This window comes from Neurospora tetraspora, assembly GCF_033439725.1.
Source record: "Neurospora tetraspora strain CBS 560.94 chromosome Unknown B0H65scaffold_2, whole genome shotgun sequence".
In the NCBI taxonomy this organism is placed as follows: Eukaryota; Fungi; Ascomycota; class Sordariomycetes; order Sordariales; family Sordariaceae; genus Neurospora; species Neurospora tetraspora.
In genome coordinates, this window is record NW_026944384.1 from 3,089,985 (window position 1) to 3,104,937 (window position 14,953).

Here is a 14,953-nt window from a genome sequence, read left to right on the forward strand (position 1 = left end):
TAATTTTAATGCAATATCCGCTTCCTTTACTTTACTAACCCGATCTAACGTAGCTTAAAAACTCTCGGTAATTATTATTCGATTTTCAAACGAAGGATTAAACAATTTATTAAATGTTTGGACTAATTTTAAACGTTTAAGAATCGTTACAAAATTAGAATTGGATAATAGATTTAACAACAAGGGTATAATATAATCGTCGAAATTAGTACTTTTAATAAGAATAACGTTAATAATATTAGTTAGAATTAACGAAAATAAAGTTAGTAAAATAGAAAATTATAGAATATCGGAAAATAAAACATTAAGGGGAGCTAAAGAACCGGTAAAATAAATAGAAAATTTATTATTATATTTAACGATAGAAATATCTATATTAAGTTCAACTATCTATTCTTCGAAATTACTTATAAAGTAATAATCTTCGCTCTACAAGTAGTGAATTTTATTATTGGCGTTGGAATCATCTGTAAAAACGGTCGCGGAGTTAATATAAGCGTAACGACCATCCATAGAAAGATAATACTTTTTAAACTTTTTACCCTAACGACGATTATAATTATTATTATTACCCGAAAAGTTACTATCGTATTTATTAAATTTATTACTAAACCTCTTAAATCCTCTACTATTAAAAAAAGGCTTCGTACCACCCTTTTCGGTAAAACTATTATTATTATGCTAAAAACTTTTCTTAAAAAAAGGTTTACTACTATCCCTATTTCCCTAAAAACTAAAATAAACGGCTATTATAGCGTTGTTTTCTATTATATTGTTAATATTATTAGTAGTGAAATAAACTAAACGCGGACCTTTAGAAAGATTTAAGAATTTACTACGAATAAATACAATTTCTTCTTTAATATTATTAATTTTTTAACCGATAGAATAATTAAAACCAAGCTTAGCGTAGTAAAACTTCAATTTATAATACAAACTATTTTAAAGACGGGTATAAAATTAAAAGTCGGTATTATTACCCTATAAACGAATATATTTAAATAATTCCGTAGAGAAATCGCGTAAAGCCTAATTGCCTTTTTTATATATTTCGATAGTAAATTTATTTACATTAAACTATTTCTATAGTTCATGAAGTTTAATACTAAAACCCGATGTAAAGTATCGGTAATATAACTAAATTTATTATAAAGATTATTATATTCGGTATGAAATAGGGTATTAATCTACTTAAAAAATATAGTACTTCGTAATAGTTTTTGAAAATTATTAATTATAATTTTACAACATTCGGTATAAACGAACGAAGCGTTATTAATTATATTAATAAATCAATGATAATTAGTATAAATATTAATTTTACTATCAATATAGACTCCTTATTTCTTTTTATTATCAAGGGTATTAAAGAAAAATATACCAACGTTAAAGAATTTCTATTAAATAGATTTATTATTAAAGGTATTAACCGGCGTAATAAATCTTTTATAAAAAATAGTATTATTACGAAATTTAAATTCCTTAAAGTAGTTAAATAAATCTTCGAATATTTCGTAGAGAGTAGTATTATTCGTTATAATATTATTATTATTAGTTTTAACCGATTATTAGGAAGTATTAAAAGAAATGTTAATGAAGTGTATTAAAGGTTATTAAATATTTATAAGCTAACTACCCTAGCGAAAGGTTAAATGTAATAAGGGAATTTAAACGGGAGGAGTTTAAATGGGAGAAGTTTGAACGGGAATTAATTAAACTAAAGGAGGTATACCTTATTTTTAAATTTAATAAACTTAGCGGACTTATTTAATTAGACAGGCTCGCTATTCGGTTTAACGGAACTAATATTTAGCTTCCTCTTCGTTAGTAGAGGCTCTTTTCTATTTGGTAAACTCTTTAAGAATTATTTTTATAGTATAAATAAAAATATAATAGCTAGTTAACGGAAGTAACGTATTATAATAGAGATAAACGGGTTATTAATAAATATTATTAACTAAGGGTAAACGGTTAGCGTAATTAATTCGAAGGTTTTTTATATAGTTAATAAAATTAGTAATATTATGTAAATCCCTAGCGCTAATTATAATAATATTATTAATAATACTAATAAAGCTTATAGTACGCTAAAGCCGATTAATAATAGAATTATTAGTCTACTAAATAGGATTATGCCGAGCGGCGGCCGGAGTAGGGAAACTAAAACTGGGCTTTATATTATTTTAAATAAAGTGTAAAGTATTTTAAACCGAATTAATAAAACAAATTAGGAATTTATCAGCTATAATCGGTTCCGGCTATACGAAAGCTTATTCTTATTATTATTTTGAAACAAATTTAATTAAAGCCTCCGTTTATACTATATTAGTAAAATATTTAGTACTAAAATTAATTATAAGCTATTAAATAAGATTAGTAATGATTTTAATAATTAAATTAGCGCGGGAAATAATGAACTTAGTAGGCGAAAGCGGACGAAGGGATTAATCGGAATGAGAAAATTATTTTATTAAAATTAGTAGTACAAAAAGAAGAATAGGGATTTAAGTAGGATCTACGAAAGGCAGCGCGTCGACTATTCTAACGATATCGGAAAAATTATTAGACAAATATTAAGAGTTAAAAGCAACGAAGCCGTTAATATTGGGGGGGATTGGTATATTAGCAGCTATTTTAATAATATCGTCGTTAATTTTATATTAAGTAACTTTATTATTATTAACTTTCAATTTAATTATATATTATTACTAATACTTTTCTTAAACTAGGCGGAAGCGCCGTGTCTTTCCTTAAGGAAAGGCCAAATTTAATATCCTTTAAAAGGGTATTTAGTAATAAGGTTATAATATTTATATAAAATCTATTAAATTTCTCTATTAGCTGCATTAATATCGATAATTTAATTTTCATTATAAATATCATTATTTATTTCGCTAGCTCAATCTTTTTAACTTTCGATTTGGCCAGTTTCTATATTAAAGCAAAGCTTAGCAGCTTTAATAAAAAGTTCAACGGCCGGAAAGGTAAAACGTTCTTTATAGTAAAACTAGGATTAAATTATTATAACATTAAAAGTTTAACGTATTCTACGTATTAAATTATTGTCCTAGAGGATAAAAGCCGTTTAGGGAATAACGTTACCGTTTAATATCGTAAAAATTAATTTTGAAACCTAAAGCGATAATAAAAGGAATATAAAGAAAGGGGGCTTAAAATTGAGCGGGATGGGTAGGTATTTAGTCTAAGAGGGTAAATTAAATAAGTGGTAATAAATCTAATAAATTGTTATTAAAACTAATGAAACGAAGATAAAATCTCCACCTTTACGAAAAGAAAAGACGAAAAAGGATATAAAGAATAATAAGGTCGGTTTAAAATTGAATTATAAGTACTCTTTATTACGCGAAGCGATACTTTACAAGTAATAATAATATAAAATAATAAAATAAGCAACTAGTTACTAAATAGAGTAATAGTACGTAACGGTTAACAATAATCTTGTTAAAAGAAATTAAAGGTAAGTATTATCGAGAGCTTTAATTTAGGACTTCGTATACGATTTTATAGAGTGTAAGTAAGATAGACGTTATGTTAATATAATATAAATTAATAATCTAATTAACCTTAATAAAGGTTAATAGGGAGAGTACTCTTATATAATATATCTTATTCGATAGAGCAGTCCTACGCTCAATAAAGTATGTGCTAAGATAGAGTGGAGTATTCAGGCACCTGCTTGGAATATCCTATAATAGTAAATAAATAAGTAAAATATTTAATATAACTATATATTGTACTAATAATTTAGCTAATACTTGCAAAGCGATATATTAAATAATAATATCTTTATATCTTGGGATTACCTCGGGTATTATTATATATTAAAATATTTATATTATATATTACTAACCTGGTGCCTCTCCAGCAGTTACCCTATTATATATATAATATAGATTTGTATAATACCTTTGAGGATACTTAATATTTTTCCTACGGTAACGAAGAATATATTATTAATTATAAGGATAGTAATACCCGTGCCGCTCGCCGTATACCTTTAATTAGATTGTAATAGTTAGAAGAATTATAATTATTACTTTTAAAGCTAGATTCGGAGCTAGAATTAGGAAGGTTAGTCGGAATTTAGCCCTTTATTTATACTGGAATAATAAATAAACGAATCAGGAGTATCATATATCCTTATTATTATACTTAGTAATTTTGGCGAATTCTTATTAAATGTTCTTATATCCTATTCCGCTCGTTTATTAAGCTTTTCCCTATTTACTATTTATTCCTCTATATTTTATTAATATTTTATTATATTACTTCTTTACTATATTATTTCTTTATTTTATTACCTCTTTACTATATTACCTCTCCCGCTATACTTTTAAATATAATTTATAATTATTATTTATTCCTAATTCTTTTAGCGCCAAGTTTTAATCGCCCAAGCGGTTATAGGCTTAATTTATCAACGAATTAGGATTTATAATATTAAGGACGTATTTTTCGGCTAAGCTTTAGTTGCTTATTAAATATAGGTTTTGTATTATAGATAATTTAGGTAAAAATGAACGGTATTCTTAATATAATATTATTAATTTACTATTTTTAATAAAAAAAGAAAATAGCTAGGTAGATAATCCGAAAAAATTAACGATGAGGAAACTATAATTACGTGCTAGGTACGGTATTCCTAATTTATACGCTATATTAGATTTTACTAATTAATTAAGTATTTAGAAAATTTAATCGTACTATGAAAGAACGACGAAAACGCTGGGTATGGTAAAGAATCCGGATAATTATTATAAAAGAAGACAAAGCGTAATACGGAAGAGGAGGGTAGTACGGAAAAAGAAACAGAAGTGAAAAAGGCGTTAAAATAATTAATATTATAATATAAGGAATTCTCTTCGTTTATATTTCTTATAATATATACTTTTTTATAAATTCAATTTATAATAACCTGTATTATATTTATACTAATTCGTCGGGTATAAATAGAAATATCTACTCCTAACGCTAGACAATACAGCCTTTTCTTTCGTACCTTCACTATAAAACCTTATATTATCCGCTATTATATTTTATATTAAAACCGTCTCATTAGTTTGCGAAAACTATATATTTATTTTTAAAAAACTAATTTATTAGAATAGAATTGAAAGTCCCTTTATATTCGCTATTTTAGAAGTTTCGAAACTTAAAGTTTAGTCGGCCGTTCTAACTATTCTATTCCCTAATTAGAAAGACCTTATTAAAAATACCTACTAGCCGGACTATTTATAATTATATTTTAGCGCAGGTGTTTTTAATTTAATATTATCCGATTATTAGTAACGAACGAATAAAAGTAACCTCCTAATATTATATTTTTAATTTATATTTAGGAAATATTAGATAGATTAAATTACTAGATATATATTTACCCCTTCTACCAACTGATCGCTGGTAATTTGGGTATTATATTTAGATTTAAGTTGGCCGTAGTACGTTGTTTAGTTCGAAATCAATATTAATTTGAAATTAGGATAGCAAAGTAATATAAAAGAATTCGATAATATATTAAAATTATACTCTTAGGATTATCGTCCGGTAATTCCAAAAATTAATTTCTAATACAATTACTATCAGTTGGGGAATTAATTTTCGTATTTATTTCTATTGCATTAAAATAAGAAGGTTTTGATTAACTTTTAATAAAATAGTTTAAAGTAATTAATATTAAGATAGGGAGTAGATAATTTAATATTGGATAATAAGAATTGTTATAGCTTTTTTTACTTAGCGGAGTAATATAAAGATTTATATCTGTAATTGAACGGTATATATTAATTTGAATATATAATTACGTTTTATTTATAGGACGCTTATTAATTATAATCATAATAGTTCGAAACGGCTAATTTATGAGTAGTAGTCTAATTTTACCTAATAATTTAATATTATAAATTAAATTAATTGATTACAATCTTTATTATACTGGTTTATAGCTCGCTATATAAGTAGTAATTAACTGTATTAATATATTAGTATAAATATAAATTTTTACGAATTAATTTACTAATTCGATAAAAGAATTTTAAATAATAGTAAAATAAGCCGTTCGGGATAGAACTATTTTAGAATAACGGCGGGATAATAAATTTACGGAGGATATTAAAGGCTTAAAATAAAATTTTAAAAATATAAAATAAATTATTAAAAAGAATTTTAAAGAATTTAATTAATTATATAAATCTATTGGACGGACGGTTCGTAGTAATTATAATAATAAAGTAGATATTATAATAAAAATAAAGGAAATAATAAATATAAACATAGAAGCGCTTTCGGAATTAAGGGTAAATTAGTAATACGTCCGAAAAAAAATAGACGAATTAATTATAGGGTTCGGGTAGCTATCGGCATTAAATTATAATACCGAATAAATTCCTTTCTAGCTAAATAATAAAATCCATATAAATAAATATATTCTAGACCGTAGAAGGCGTAAATAAAATATATCCCTTAAATATAGCGGAGGGCGCGAAGTTTGCGCTAATTAAATTAATTAGCGGTTTTGTAATTTATAAATTACTTTGTAAGTAATGTAGATAATTTAAGAATTTGTTCGGAGATTATTTTTTATAATTATATAAAGGAGAAAGAGGGAAATGAACCGAATATTTTCGATTAATTTTTACTATATAAGTTCGATTTTCGCTCTGATTAGAGTGTATTTAGTATTATATATTACTTTACCCCTAGATTTAGCTTTTGCTTTAATAAGAGTAAAAGTTTAGTTTATTTTAATTAGAATAAAAATTGAGTTTAGGGGTAAAATAATAAATTTATTACATAATTTTAATTAGAGTAAAGTTATTATACTCTAATATTCATTACGTTTACATTAGCTAATTCCGAATATATAGCGTTTAGTAGGGCGGGATCCGAAAATTAGAGTTATAATCGTAAAGGCGTAGGGGAATACGGATGAAGTGGGTTAAATCGTATTATTTTTACTATATATTATATTTTTAGTGGATTTGTTCTTATATTCCTTATTTTAGATTATATAGTTAATAATTAACAGGATTTTAATATATTTTGTAAAAAGATTACATTTATAAATATTTAAATATTCCTAATTTTATAACAGGGATACCTATACTACTAAATGAGGTAGGGTGCGTATTAAGTCGGCTACTTTAAGTATAATTATAGTACGTACGATTTATTAAAAGATTTTAGGCGGTAAGAGAATTATATAAGGTATTTAGAAGTTAATATTATATTTAATATAAACCGAATTAATACGCTCTATAAAGAAATTTTAGAAGTATACTAAGAAGATATTTACTTTTGAATTATCGATCGGTAGGCTAGGTTTCTTCTTTAGCTTTTCGGGTAGCTATTCAATTTGATTAAAATAATAATTATATTTATTATAATATATAGTACGTATATAATTAATATAATTAATATAATTTTAAAGGACATTAAGGATAGTTTTATAAAAGTATTTTACGTTTACAACGGCGTATATTTCGGGATACTCTACAATTAATTTAATCCTTTTTATAGTATTATATTTAATTTACTTCTTTGGATAAATAGTCCCAAATATATTAAAATTGGGGTTTACAATAGATTAGGGACGTTTCAATTAATTAAATAGTTAGAATTAGATTATATTAAATATTATATCCGTTATAAACCATAATTCGGATTTATATATTTACGAACGGCTACTATCGAAATATATTTCTAGTAGAAATTGTTTCTTAAAAGTATACCTAAATTTATCGAAATATTAATAGGGTATAAAAAAATAAGTAATCCTTTTTCCGTTATTATAAACAGCGTAATTAAAACGCTATTATAAATCCGTAATATTTTAAAATATAACTTCGCTATATTATATAACCCGGGTAACGTTAAGTGTATTTACTTTTATCTTTAATATTATTATAAATATAATAATATAATATTAGGATTCGGGGGTAACGAATTTTTAATAAAACTATTCTTAGTCCGGAGGCCGAATATAAAAATAGTAAATTTAGATTATTAAAAGGGTATTAATTCGGTTACGGATATTACGCTTTATTAAAGCGTAGATAAAATATTTCTTTGCTTTATTAATTAGGTTTTTACTATTAATATGAATAATGATTTTTAGTATAGTAGTTCCTATGGTAGGGATGAGGAGGAATTTGAAGCGTTTAAAATTCCGACTCTCGCTTAGCGGAATATAATTGAAAACGATACTAATATTAGGTCGGTTAATAGAAGCGCGGATAATTCGAAGGGAATTTACAAATTTCCCAGGTTAATAAAAACCGGCGTATTCTTATATATAGAATTTAGATTATTTAGTTAAAATAATTATATATTCGAATTATAGGATAGAGAGAGGAAGGGTCCGATAGAATTAATAAAGATCGGAGAACTTTTTATAGAAATCGCGCTATTAGTAAATTATATAAAATTTATTTATAATTATAAATATTATACGGGCGGCGAATTTAAGGGCGCGGAAGAATTTAAAAAACCGGTAGTAAAGTATTTATTTAAGTTTAAGAAAAATATATATAAAATATCCCAAACGTATACGTTCTTATAATATATTAATTCAATTATATTAGTAAAGAGTTCGAAAATAATAGTTAATATATTATATATTTAATAGAGGTTTTGATTAGTAAGTAATAATTTAGCGCCGGGGTATTTTATAATAACGTCTTTCTATTTTGAACCGAAACGGTTAAATAGTATAAATTATAATATAACTCTTACTAGTAGGATAATTAATATTACTTAAAATATAATATTTTTATTAAAGCTAATTACTGCTATTAAAATAGTATCATTATATTAATAAACGATATAACGGATATATTTAACCTATTCTAGGCGAAATTAACGTAGAATTTAATTAAATGCTAACCGAACGATTAGGTTGAATAGAATTCAAATAATAGTATATATAAACCGAATTTGAAATTATTAATATTCGTTTAAATTCGTATATGCAATAATAGTAACTATATATTACTACGCAATCCTATTTAGGATAAGTAAAACGGTAAAATCGGAATACGTTTTAAAGTGTTAGATAAAGCCGAAAATTTTATCGAAAGTAGAATTGTATTAAACTATTATTAGTACTAAATTTTAAATAAATTCAATATAGAATAATAGAAATACAATATCTATTTCTTAAAATAATGATTATTACGCCTAACGAATATACCCCCTAGGGGATGCCTAATAATAAATATAAATTGTAATAAAAAAAAGAAAAATATAATAAGGAAATTCTAGTTTATATAAAATATAACGAACAATCCAAATTTGGATACGTATTATTATTGTTGAGATAATCGGGAATAACTATTAAATAACTTTTTTTATTTGTATGAGGATTATTGCGGCTAACGGCCAAAACGTTCAAAATTATTATAGACCTCTTCTCACTTTATTCGAAGAGACCCATATGCAATATAGGGCGGGGCGCGGGGGGGTCGGGGATTTAGGGGGGGGGGGGTGAGAGAGGTCAATGTAACAGAGACTACCTTATACCTTCTGAGCGAATCAGTCACACACTGTTCAATCAATCAATTCTGCACCGTCACATCTGACAGTCCCTTTTCGGGGGAGCAACTCCGCCCAGCTCTCAGCGCTTAAACAATCCAGCATCGGTGACCAACCATTGCCGACCACGATCCCGTCCCCCCGACAAAGGTCATGTCAACATGGCCAGTCAAGCATTCGTCCCCCTGGCAACCAAACGGTCGGGTCGTCCGTATCATCCGGATTGGCCGCAGCGGCGCGCTTGCGCTTGTTCGTCCGGTATTCAGCCTGTCCGTCGTTTCAAGACGCGCTGCATTTGCACTGCATCGCGCTGCAGCGATGGCATCGATGGCATCCTGTGGGTGAAAGGCATGCCACCACATGGGTCCCGGGGAATAAACTGACCACTCCGGTTGACCGTTCTGGAAATGGAAATGGGTTCAAGGTGTGCCCAGTTACTGACCCAAAAGTTCCCAAGGCTGTGACTGTTGCAATGTTTGGTTCGTGGTGGTGGTGTGGGTGACAGACACATGGTTCTGTTGTTGATTTCTCATGGCTAACACCATCCAGGCACTCCCGTTCGCCCTTCATATTTGTGCAAGTTTCTTTTCCTCTTCAAGTTGAATTTGTACGTTGAAGACCACATCTGCACATGGCCGTTTTGTTTCTTTCCTTGTTCTTTCCTTCTTCCTTGTTTCTTCCGTTATTGTCTGTCTATTCTCGTTCATCTCATTTTGTTCCTTTCCATATTTACATGCTGTCTTGACCGTGCCGCCCAGAGCAACCTCGGTCAGCTTACTCGAAATACTTAATGGGATTCTCTTGGAAATCACAACAACAACAGCAACTTCACCCTAACCAACCGGCCCTCATGGCCGACCACGAGACCGAAGAGGCCAAGCGCCTGATCCTCGCACGACGAGCCTCTGTCCAGAGCAAGAGCAGCGACCAATCCTTCGGTCGTCTTCGTACCCGATCACGGACATTCTCCAACTCCCAAAAGCCCTTTACCTACCAAGAAATCAACCAGGTGCTCGACGAGGTGGTGGATGCCAACGGGCCCGTGGGTGTGATCAAGGCCCTTCTGGCACTCGGCGCCGACGTCAACTTTTCCAAGAGGAGGAGCGTGGACACCTGGAGCAAGCTGACGGGAAGAAAGAATGAAGGCTGGCGCAGTGATATCCTCATCCGAGCAACCGTCCGATGTCCCTCCGAGACTGTCTATGCCATCGCCCACCACGCCGACCAAGAAAATCTCGATGGCGCCTTGCACCACGCCATGCTAAGGGGCAACCTCGCTGTGCTGCAGGCGTTGCTGGATCACGGCGCGAATCCCCTTCAGTTGCATGATGACTTCCTCGAGCTCATATCCCGAAACCAGGTTGATCTCGTACAAGCCATCCTGGCTGGCCATCGACTGCCGTGCCTCACATGCCGATCTACCGGACTGAGGATAGCTGCGAAGAACGGGTCACTCGAAATTGTCAGCCTGCTACTGAAGTGCTGGGCAGATGTTAACCACGATGGCGGAGCCGCGTTAGTGGCAGCTGTGGAAGCCCGCCGCCCCGATCTAGTCGCGGTCCTCATCTCCGGCCCGGTTCAGCCCTCCCCTCGTTCTCTGGATACTGCTCTTGGTAGGGCCCATAAAGCAATGGTGGCACGCTCAACCGAAGAGGACCGGGAAATCATCGAAATGTGTCTGTCTGCCGGTGCTGCTGGAGAGGAGACGACCCGGCTCGTGACGGAAGGCGTCGTAGCCGCTGTACGAACGAGACACATCCAGTTGCTAGACACGGTCCTACGGGTCAAGAGGCCACCACCTCAGTATGAAGCAATGGCCATGGTGGATGCAGTCAAGGCGGAGCACATCGATGTTCTGAGCAAGTTGCTTGTCCTGAAGCCGCAGCCCAAGAGTCTCACGCTTGCCGTTTCACAAGCCGTCGACATCCATAACCGACAAACGCGCCATGATATTACCCAGATACTCATCGATTCGGGTGCTCAGGGGCCATGTACGGCGGAGGCCTTGGTCAAGGTCGTCAAGATAATTATTACCGAGCCCGGGATGCCCCACAAGACGTCTTCGGATCGAGCGATGGACAAGAAGCTGTTCCGTCTTTTGCTTCAGCAAGGAAAGGCGGATGTGAACTATGGAAATGGCGAAGCATTGCAGATTGCTGTTCAAAAGCCGTGCCCGGAGATTGCAGAAGAGATTGTTGGCAGGGAACCATCGCCTGAAACCTTGGGTGCTGCCTTGCCTTGGGCAATGGACCTGGTCAACCCGCGGGCCAGGGAGTCAATGATTGGGCTTCTTCTGCGCAAACAGATTCATGAGGAGGCTGTGGGAAAGGCCTTGGTTCAGGCCTTCAAAGAAGGGCCTGACAATGCGTAAGTGACTCCCACATGGCGAGTAGAAGAGAGAATGTGACTAACCAAAGCACGGAACAGGCCCCTCATCAAGTTGCTCCTTACTCGTGCATCTGTTAACCATAACAATGGCGAGGTGTTCATTTTCGCGATCCGGCAACACCGACCCGAAACGTTCCGAATGCTCCTCGACCAAGGGATCAGCTACAAGGCCCTCTTCACCGCAATCAATGAAGCCCTAAAAACCTCCAGGACGAACAGGCGAGCTGTCTTTGCTGATCTCATGGGCCGTCTACAGTTTGACCATCTGAACACCGCGTTGAAGTACGTCGTCCTCGAAGCCGAAACGGACCTTTCTCTGGCCAAATCACTACTCGAAGCAGGGGCCGAGGCCACGCACGAGAACGGTGTCTGCATTAAGAACGCAGCCTCCAACCTCGACCGCGATACCCTCAGTCTCCTAGCAGAGTATTCCGGCACCCATGACAGCATCTTCACACAAGCTATGGCCGGTGTCGTCAACCGTGGAAAGCAGTGGATCGCCTTTGAGCACGTCGAGGTCATGGAGCTCCTCGTCCGGGGAGGGGCCTCCACCCAGGTGATCAACAAGGCCGTGGTGGAAGTCATCGACACTCTGGCTTGCAAGGAGTCACAGATCGATCTGGCCAACAGATTCCTCGACATCTTCTTCGCTGCCGGCGCCGATGTCAACTACGAAAACGGAAAGCCAGTCGGGATCGCTGCCAGCCGTGGTGATCCAGTTCTTCTTGCCCGGCTGTTGAGCAATGGTGCGTCGTCCATGACTTCCACACATGCTCTCTCGACTGCTATCATGGCGCACCATGACGAGAAACTGTTACTGCGGTTGATCGACGTTTTTGCGGATAGGCGGACTGCGGCGCCGGATGTTAATCAGTCTATTCCCGGAATGCCGTCGCCCATCTTCCTATGCCTCAAATCCTACCCCAAGTCGTTGGCTTTGTTGGATAGTCTCGTTGGTGCTGGGTGTGATCTCGAGTCCACTGTGCTGTCGGATGTTTGCCCAGAGGAGGAGTCGACTGAGAAGAAGGTGCGGGCTGGGAGTTTCGATGAGCCGGTTACTGTCCTGTTGTGGGCGCTTTTGCCCAGAAATAGCCAGATTGATCCGGCTGTTGTTAATGGGCTTGTTCGTCACGGTGGTAAGTGCCTGCGTGTCTGTATGTTATGGAACTTAACCTGTACTAACAAACCCGATAGCCAACATCGCATATGCGTCGCCGAGAACTCACACTACTGCTTTGATACTGGCGGTCAAGTCTGGGAGGTTTGAAGCAGTACAGACACTCCTCGATGCTGGTGCCAAAGTCACTGCCAAAGACAGCCAGGGCCGTTCGGCTTTGTACATTGCCGCCAGGTTGGGCAATGCAGATATTGTGGCCGCGTTGCTGAGGATCAATCCTTCTCTCAACGATGGTAGTCTTCATGAAGCGTCACGTAACCTCCACGTGGGTGCAATGCGCCTCCTGGTTGAGTGCGGGCACGATCCCAACTACAGATCAAGCAAACATGATGGGCGTACTGCCTTCGGCGAGATGGCTCTCAAGGCTACGGTGCCTCGTGATATCATCATTGCAGAGGAGGCCGTCGAGATCCTTTGCACTGGTGGCGCCAGCCCTCTGCTCAAGACCAATGGCAAGACAATCCTCTTCCTGGCATTGGACAACATGGACAACGAAGCAATGACTCGTCTACTCCTAGACAAGCATTTGTACCGCATCTTGAACAGTCCGGAGAACATGTATATGGAGGGTATATACCACTACTCGCCCACCATGTATGTCAAGAAGGGCATGCTTCAGGGACCAAGGACCGCCGGTCTTATCGAGATTCTGGAGGGTCATGGCGGCGAGGACCGGTACTACGCTACCATGGAACAGAAACAGCCACATGATGCTGTAGGTATGCCCGAGGAAATCCAGCAGTTTGAGCGGGAGCGCCGTGCCCGCGAACGACGCATCCGCGAAGCTGAAGAAGAGCACGCCGCTACCCTCCGCCGCGAGTACGAAAAGGCCAAGACAGTCGACGTCATCGAAGACCTGCACCACGACCGCTCATACCGGCATTACGAGGACATCTCCGACCAGCACCGCCGGAACAAGTATCTTGATCACCAGACCGACGTCACCATCAAGACCGAAGCCGCTCTCGTCGACAACTCCCTCAAGATGAACGGCGCCAGCGTCGACGGCGCCATCCAATGGCAACGCCACAACAACCACATGGCCATGGGCGTCAACGCCGCCCACGTCCAGCGCGACATCAAGATGCAGCGACACGCCGTCGACATGACCATCGGCCGCGAGGCCGCCCAGCTTAACCGGTCCATCGCCATCCAGCACCACAACGAAGGGATGGCCATGGCCTCGCAGCAGCGTGGCGCCCAGCTCGCGCACATGCGGAACGAACACCGCCAGGTGATGCAGCAGCAGAAAGACCACAGCATGCTGAACCGCGTCCACGCCGAGAACCGGCACGCGTTCGAGATGCACGTGGGCGCCCAGCGCCATCGGCAGGCGCTGGCGCACCAGCGGTCGGCGCACCAGTTGGGCATGAGGAATCGTGCGGATCACTATAATCAGGGGCTGGAGTTCCAGGGGAGGGCGCAGGCGATGCATGAGAGGCATATTGAGGGGATCCATCAGAAGCATATGATGCTGGCGGGGGCGAAGCATACGATGAACATGACGGAGTTGGGGGCGCAGAGGGGGAATATTATCGGGCAGACTAATTTGCATGAGCTGAGGCAGTGGTCGGCGGCTGGAGGGGGTGGGAGTGTTGGGTATGGAGGGGGGAGGATGCAGTTGTTGAATTGAGATTGAATGAACTTCTGTGAGAAGAGATAGAATAATGTGAAAGCATCAAAGGATGGGACAAGGAAAGAAGGAGGTGCATTGGAAGGCAAGGCCCAAGATTGACTTAAAGATACGGCTGGCGTTGTTTGCTTTTTTGATACCATTAGCATAGCATATAAATTCTACTCATATAGCTTGGGAATGTATTTCGTCATCACCAATGGCTT

General features: G+C 35.9%; 1 protein-coding gene across 1 annotated transcript; it reads left to right on the top strand.

Moving 5' to 3' along the window:
- The first annotated feature begins 10,246 nt into the window (after positions 1-10,246).
- Positions 10,247-14,947, top strand: B0H65DRAFT_568133 (uncharacterized protein). Its single transcript, XM_062830388.1, has 3 exons — positions 10,247-11,916; positions 11,977-13,073; positions 13,132-14,947. The coding sequence occupies exons 1-3, from the start codon at positions 10,340-10,342 to the stop codon at positions 14,745-14,747; spliced, it is 4,290 nt and encodes a 1,429-aa protein (XP_062684424.1). The 5' UTR covers positions 10,247-10,339; the 3' UTR covers positions 14,748-14,947.
- Positions 14,948-14,953: the final 6 nt, after the last annotated feature.

Excerpts from the sequence above, each read along its gene's own strand:
- B0H65DRAFT_568133 (XM_062830388.1), top strand. The coding sequence starts at position 10,340 with ATGGGATTCTCTTGGAAATCACAACAACAACAGCAACTTCACCCTAAC. Across the intron at positions 11,917-11,976 it reads AAAGAAGGGCCTGACAATGC|GCCCCTCATCAAGTTGCTCC; the intron begins GTAAGTGACTCC and ends AGCACGGAACAG. Across the intron at positions 13,074-13,131 it reads TGGGCTTGTTCGTCACGGTG|CCAACATCGCATATGCGTCG; the intron begins GTAAGTGCCTGC and ends CAAACCCGATAG.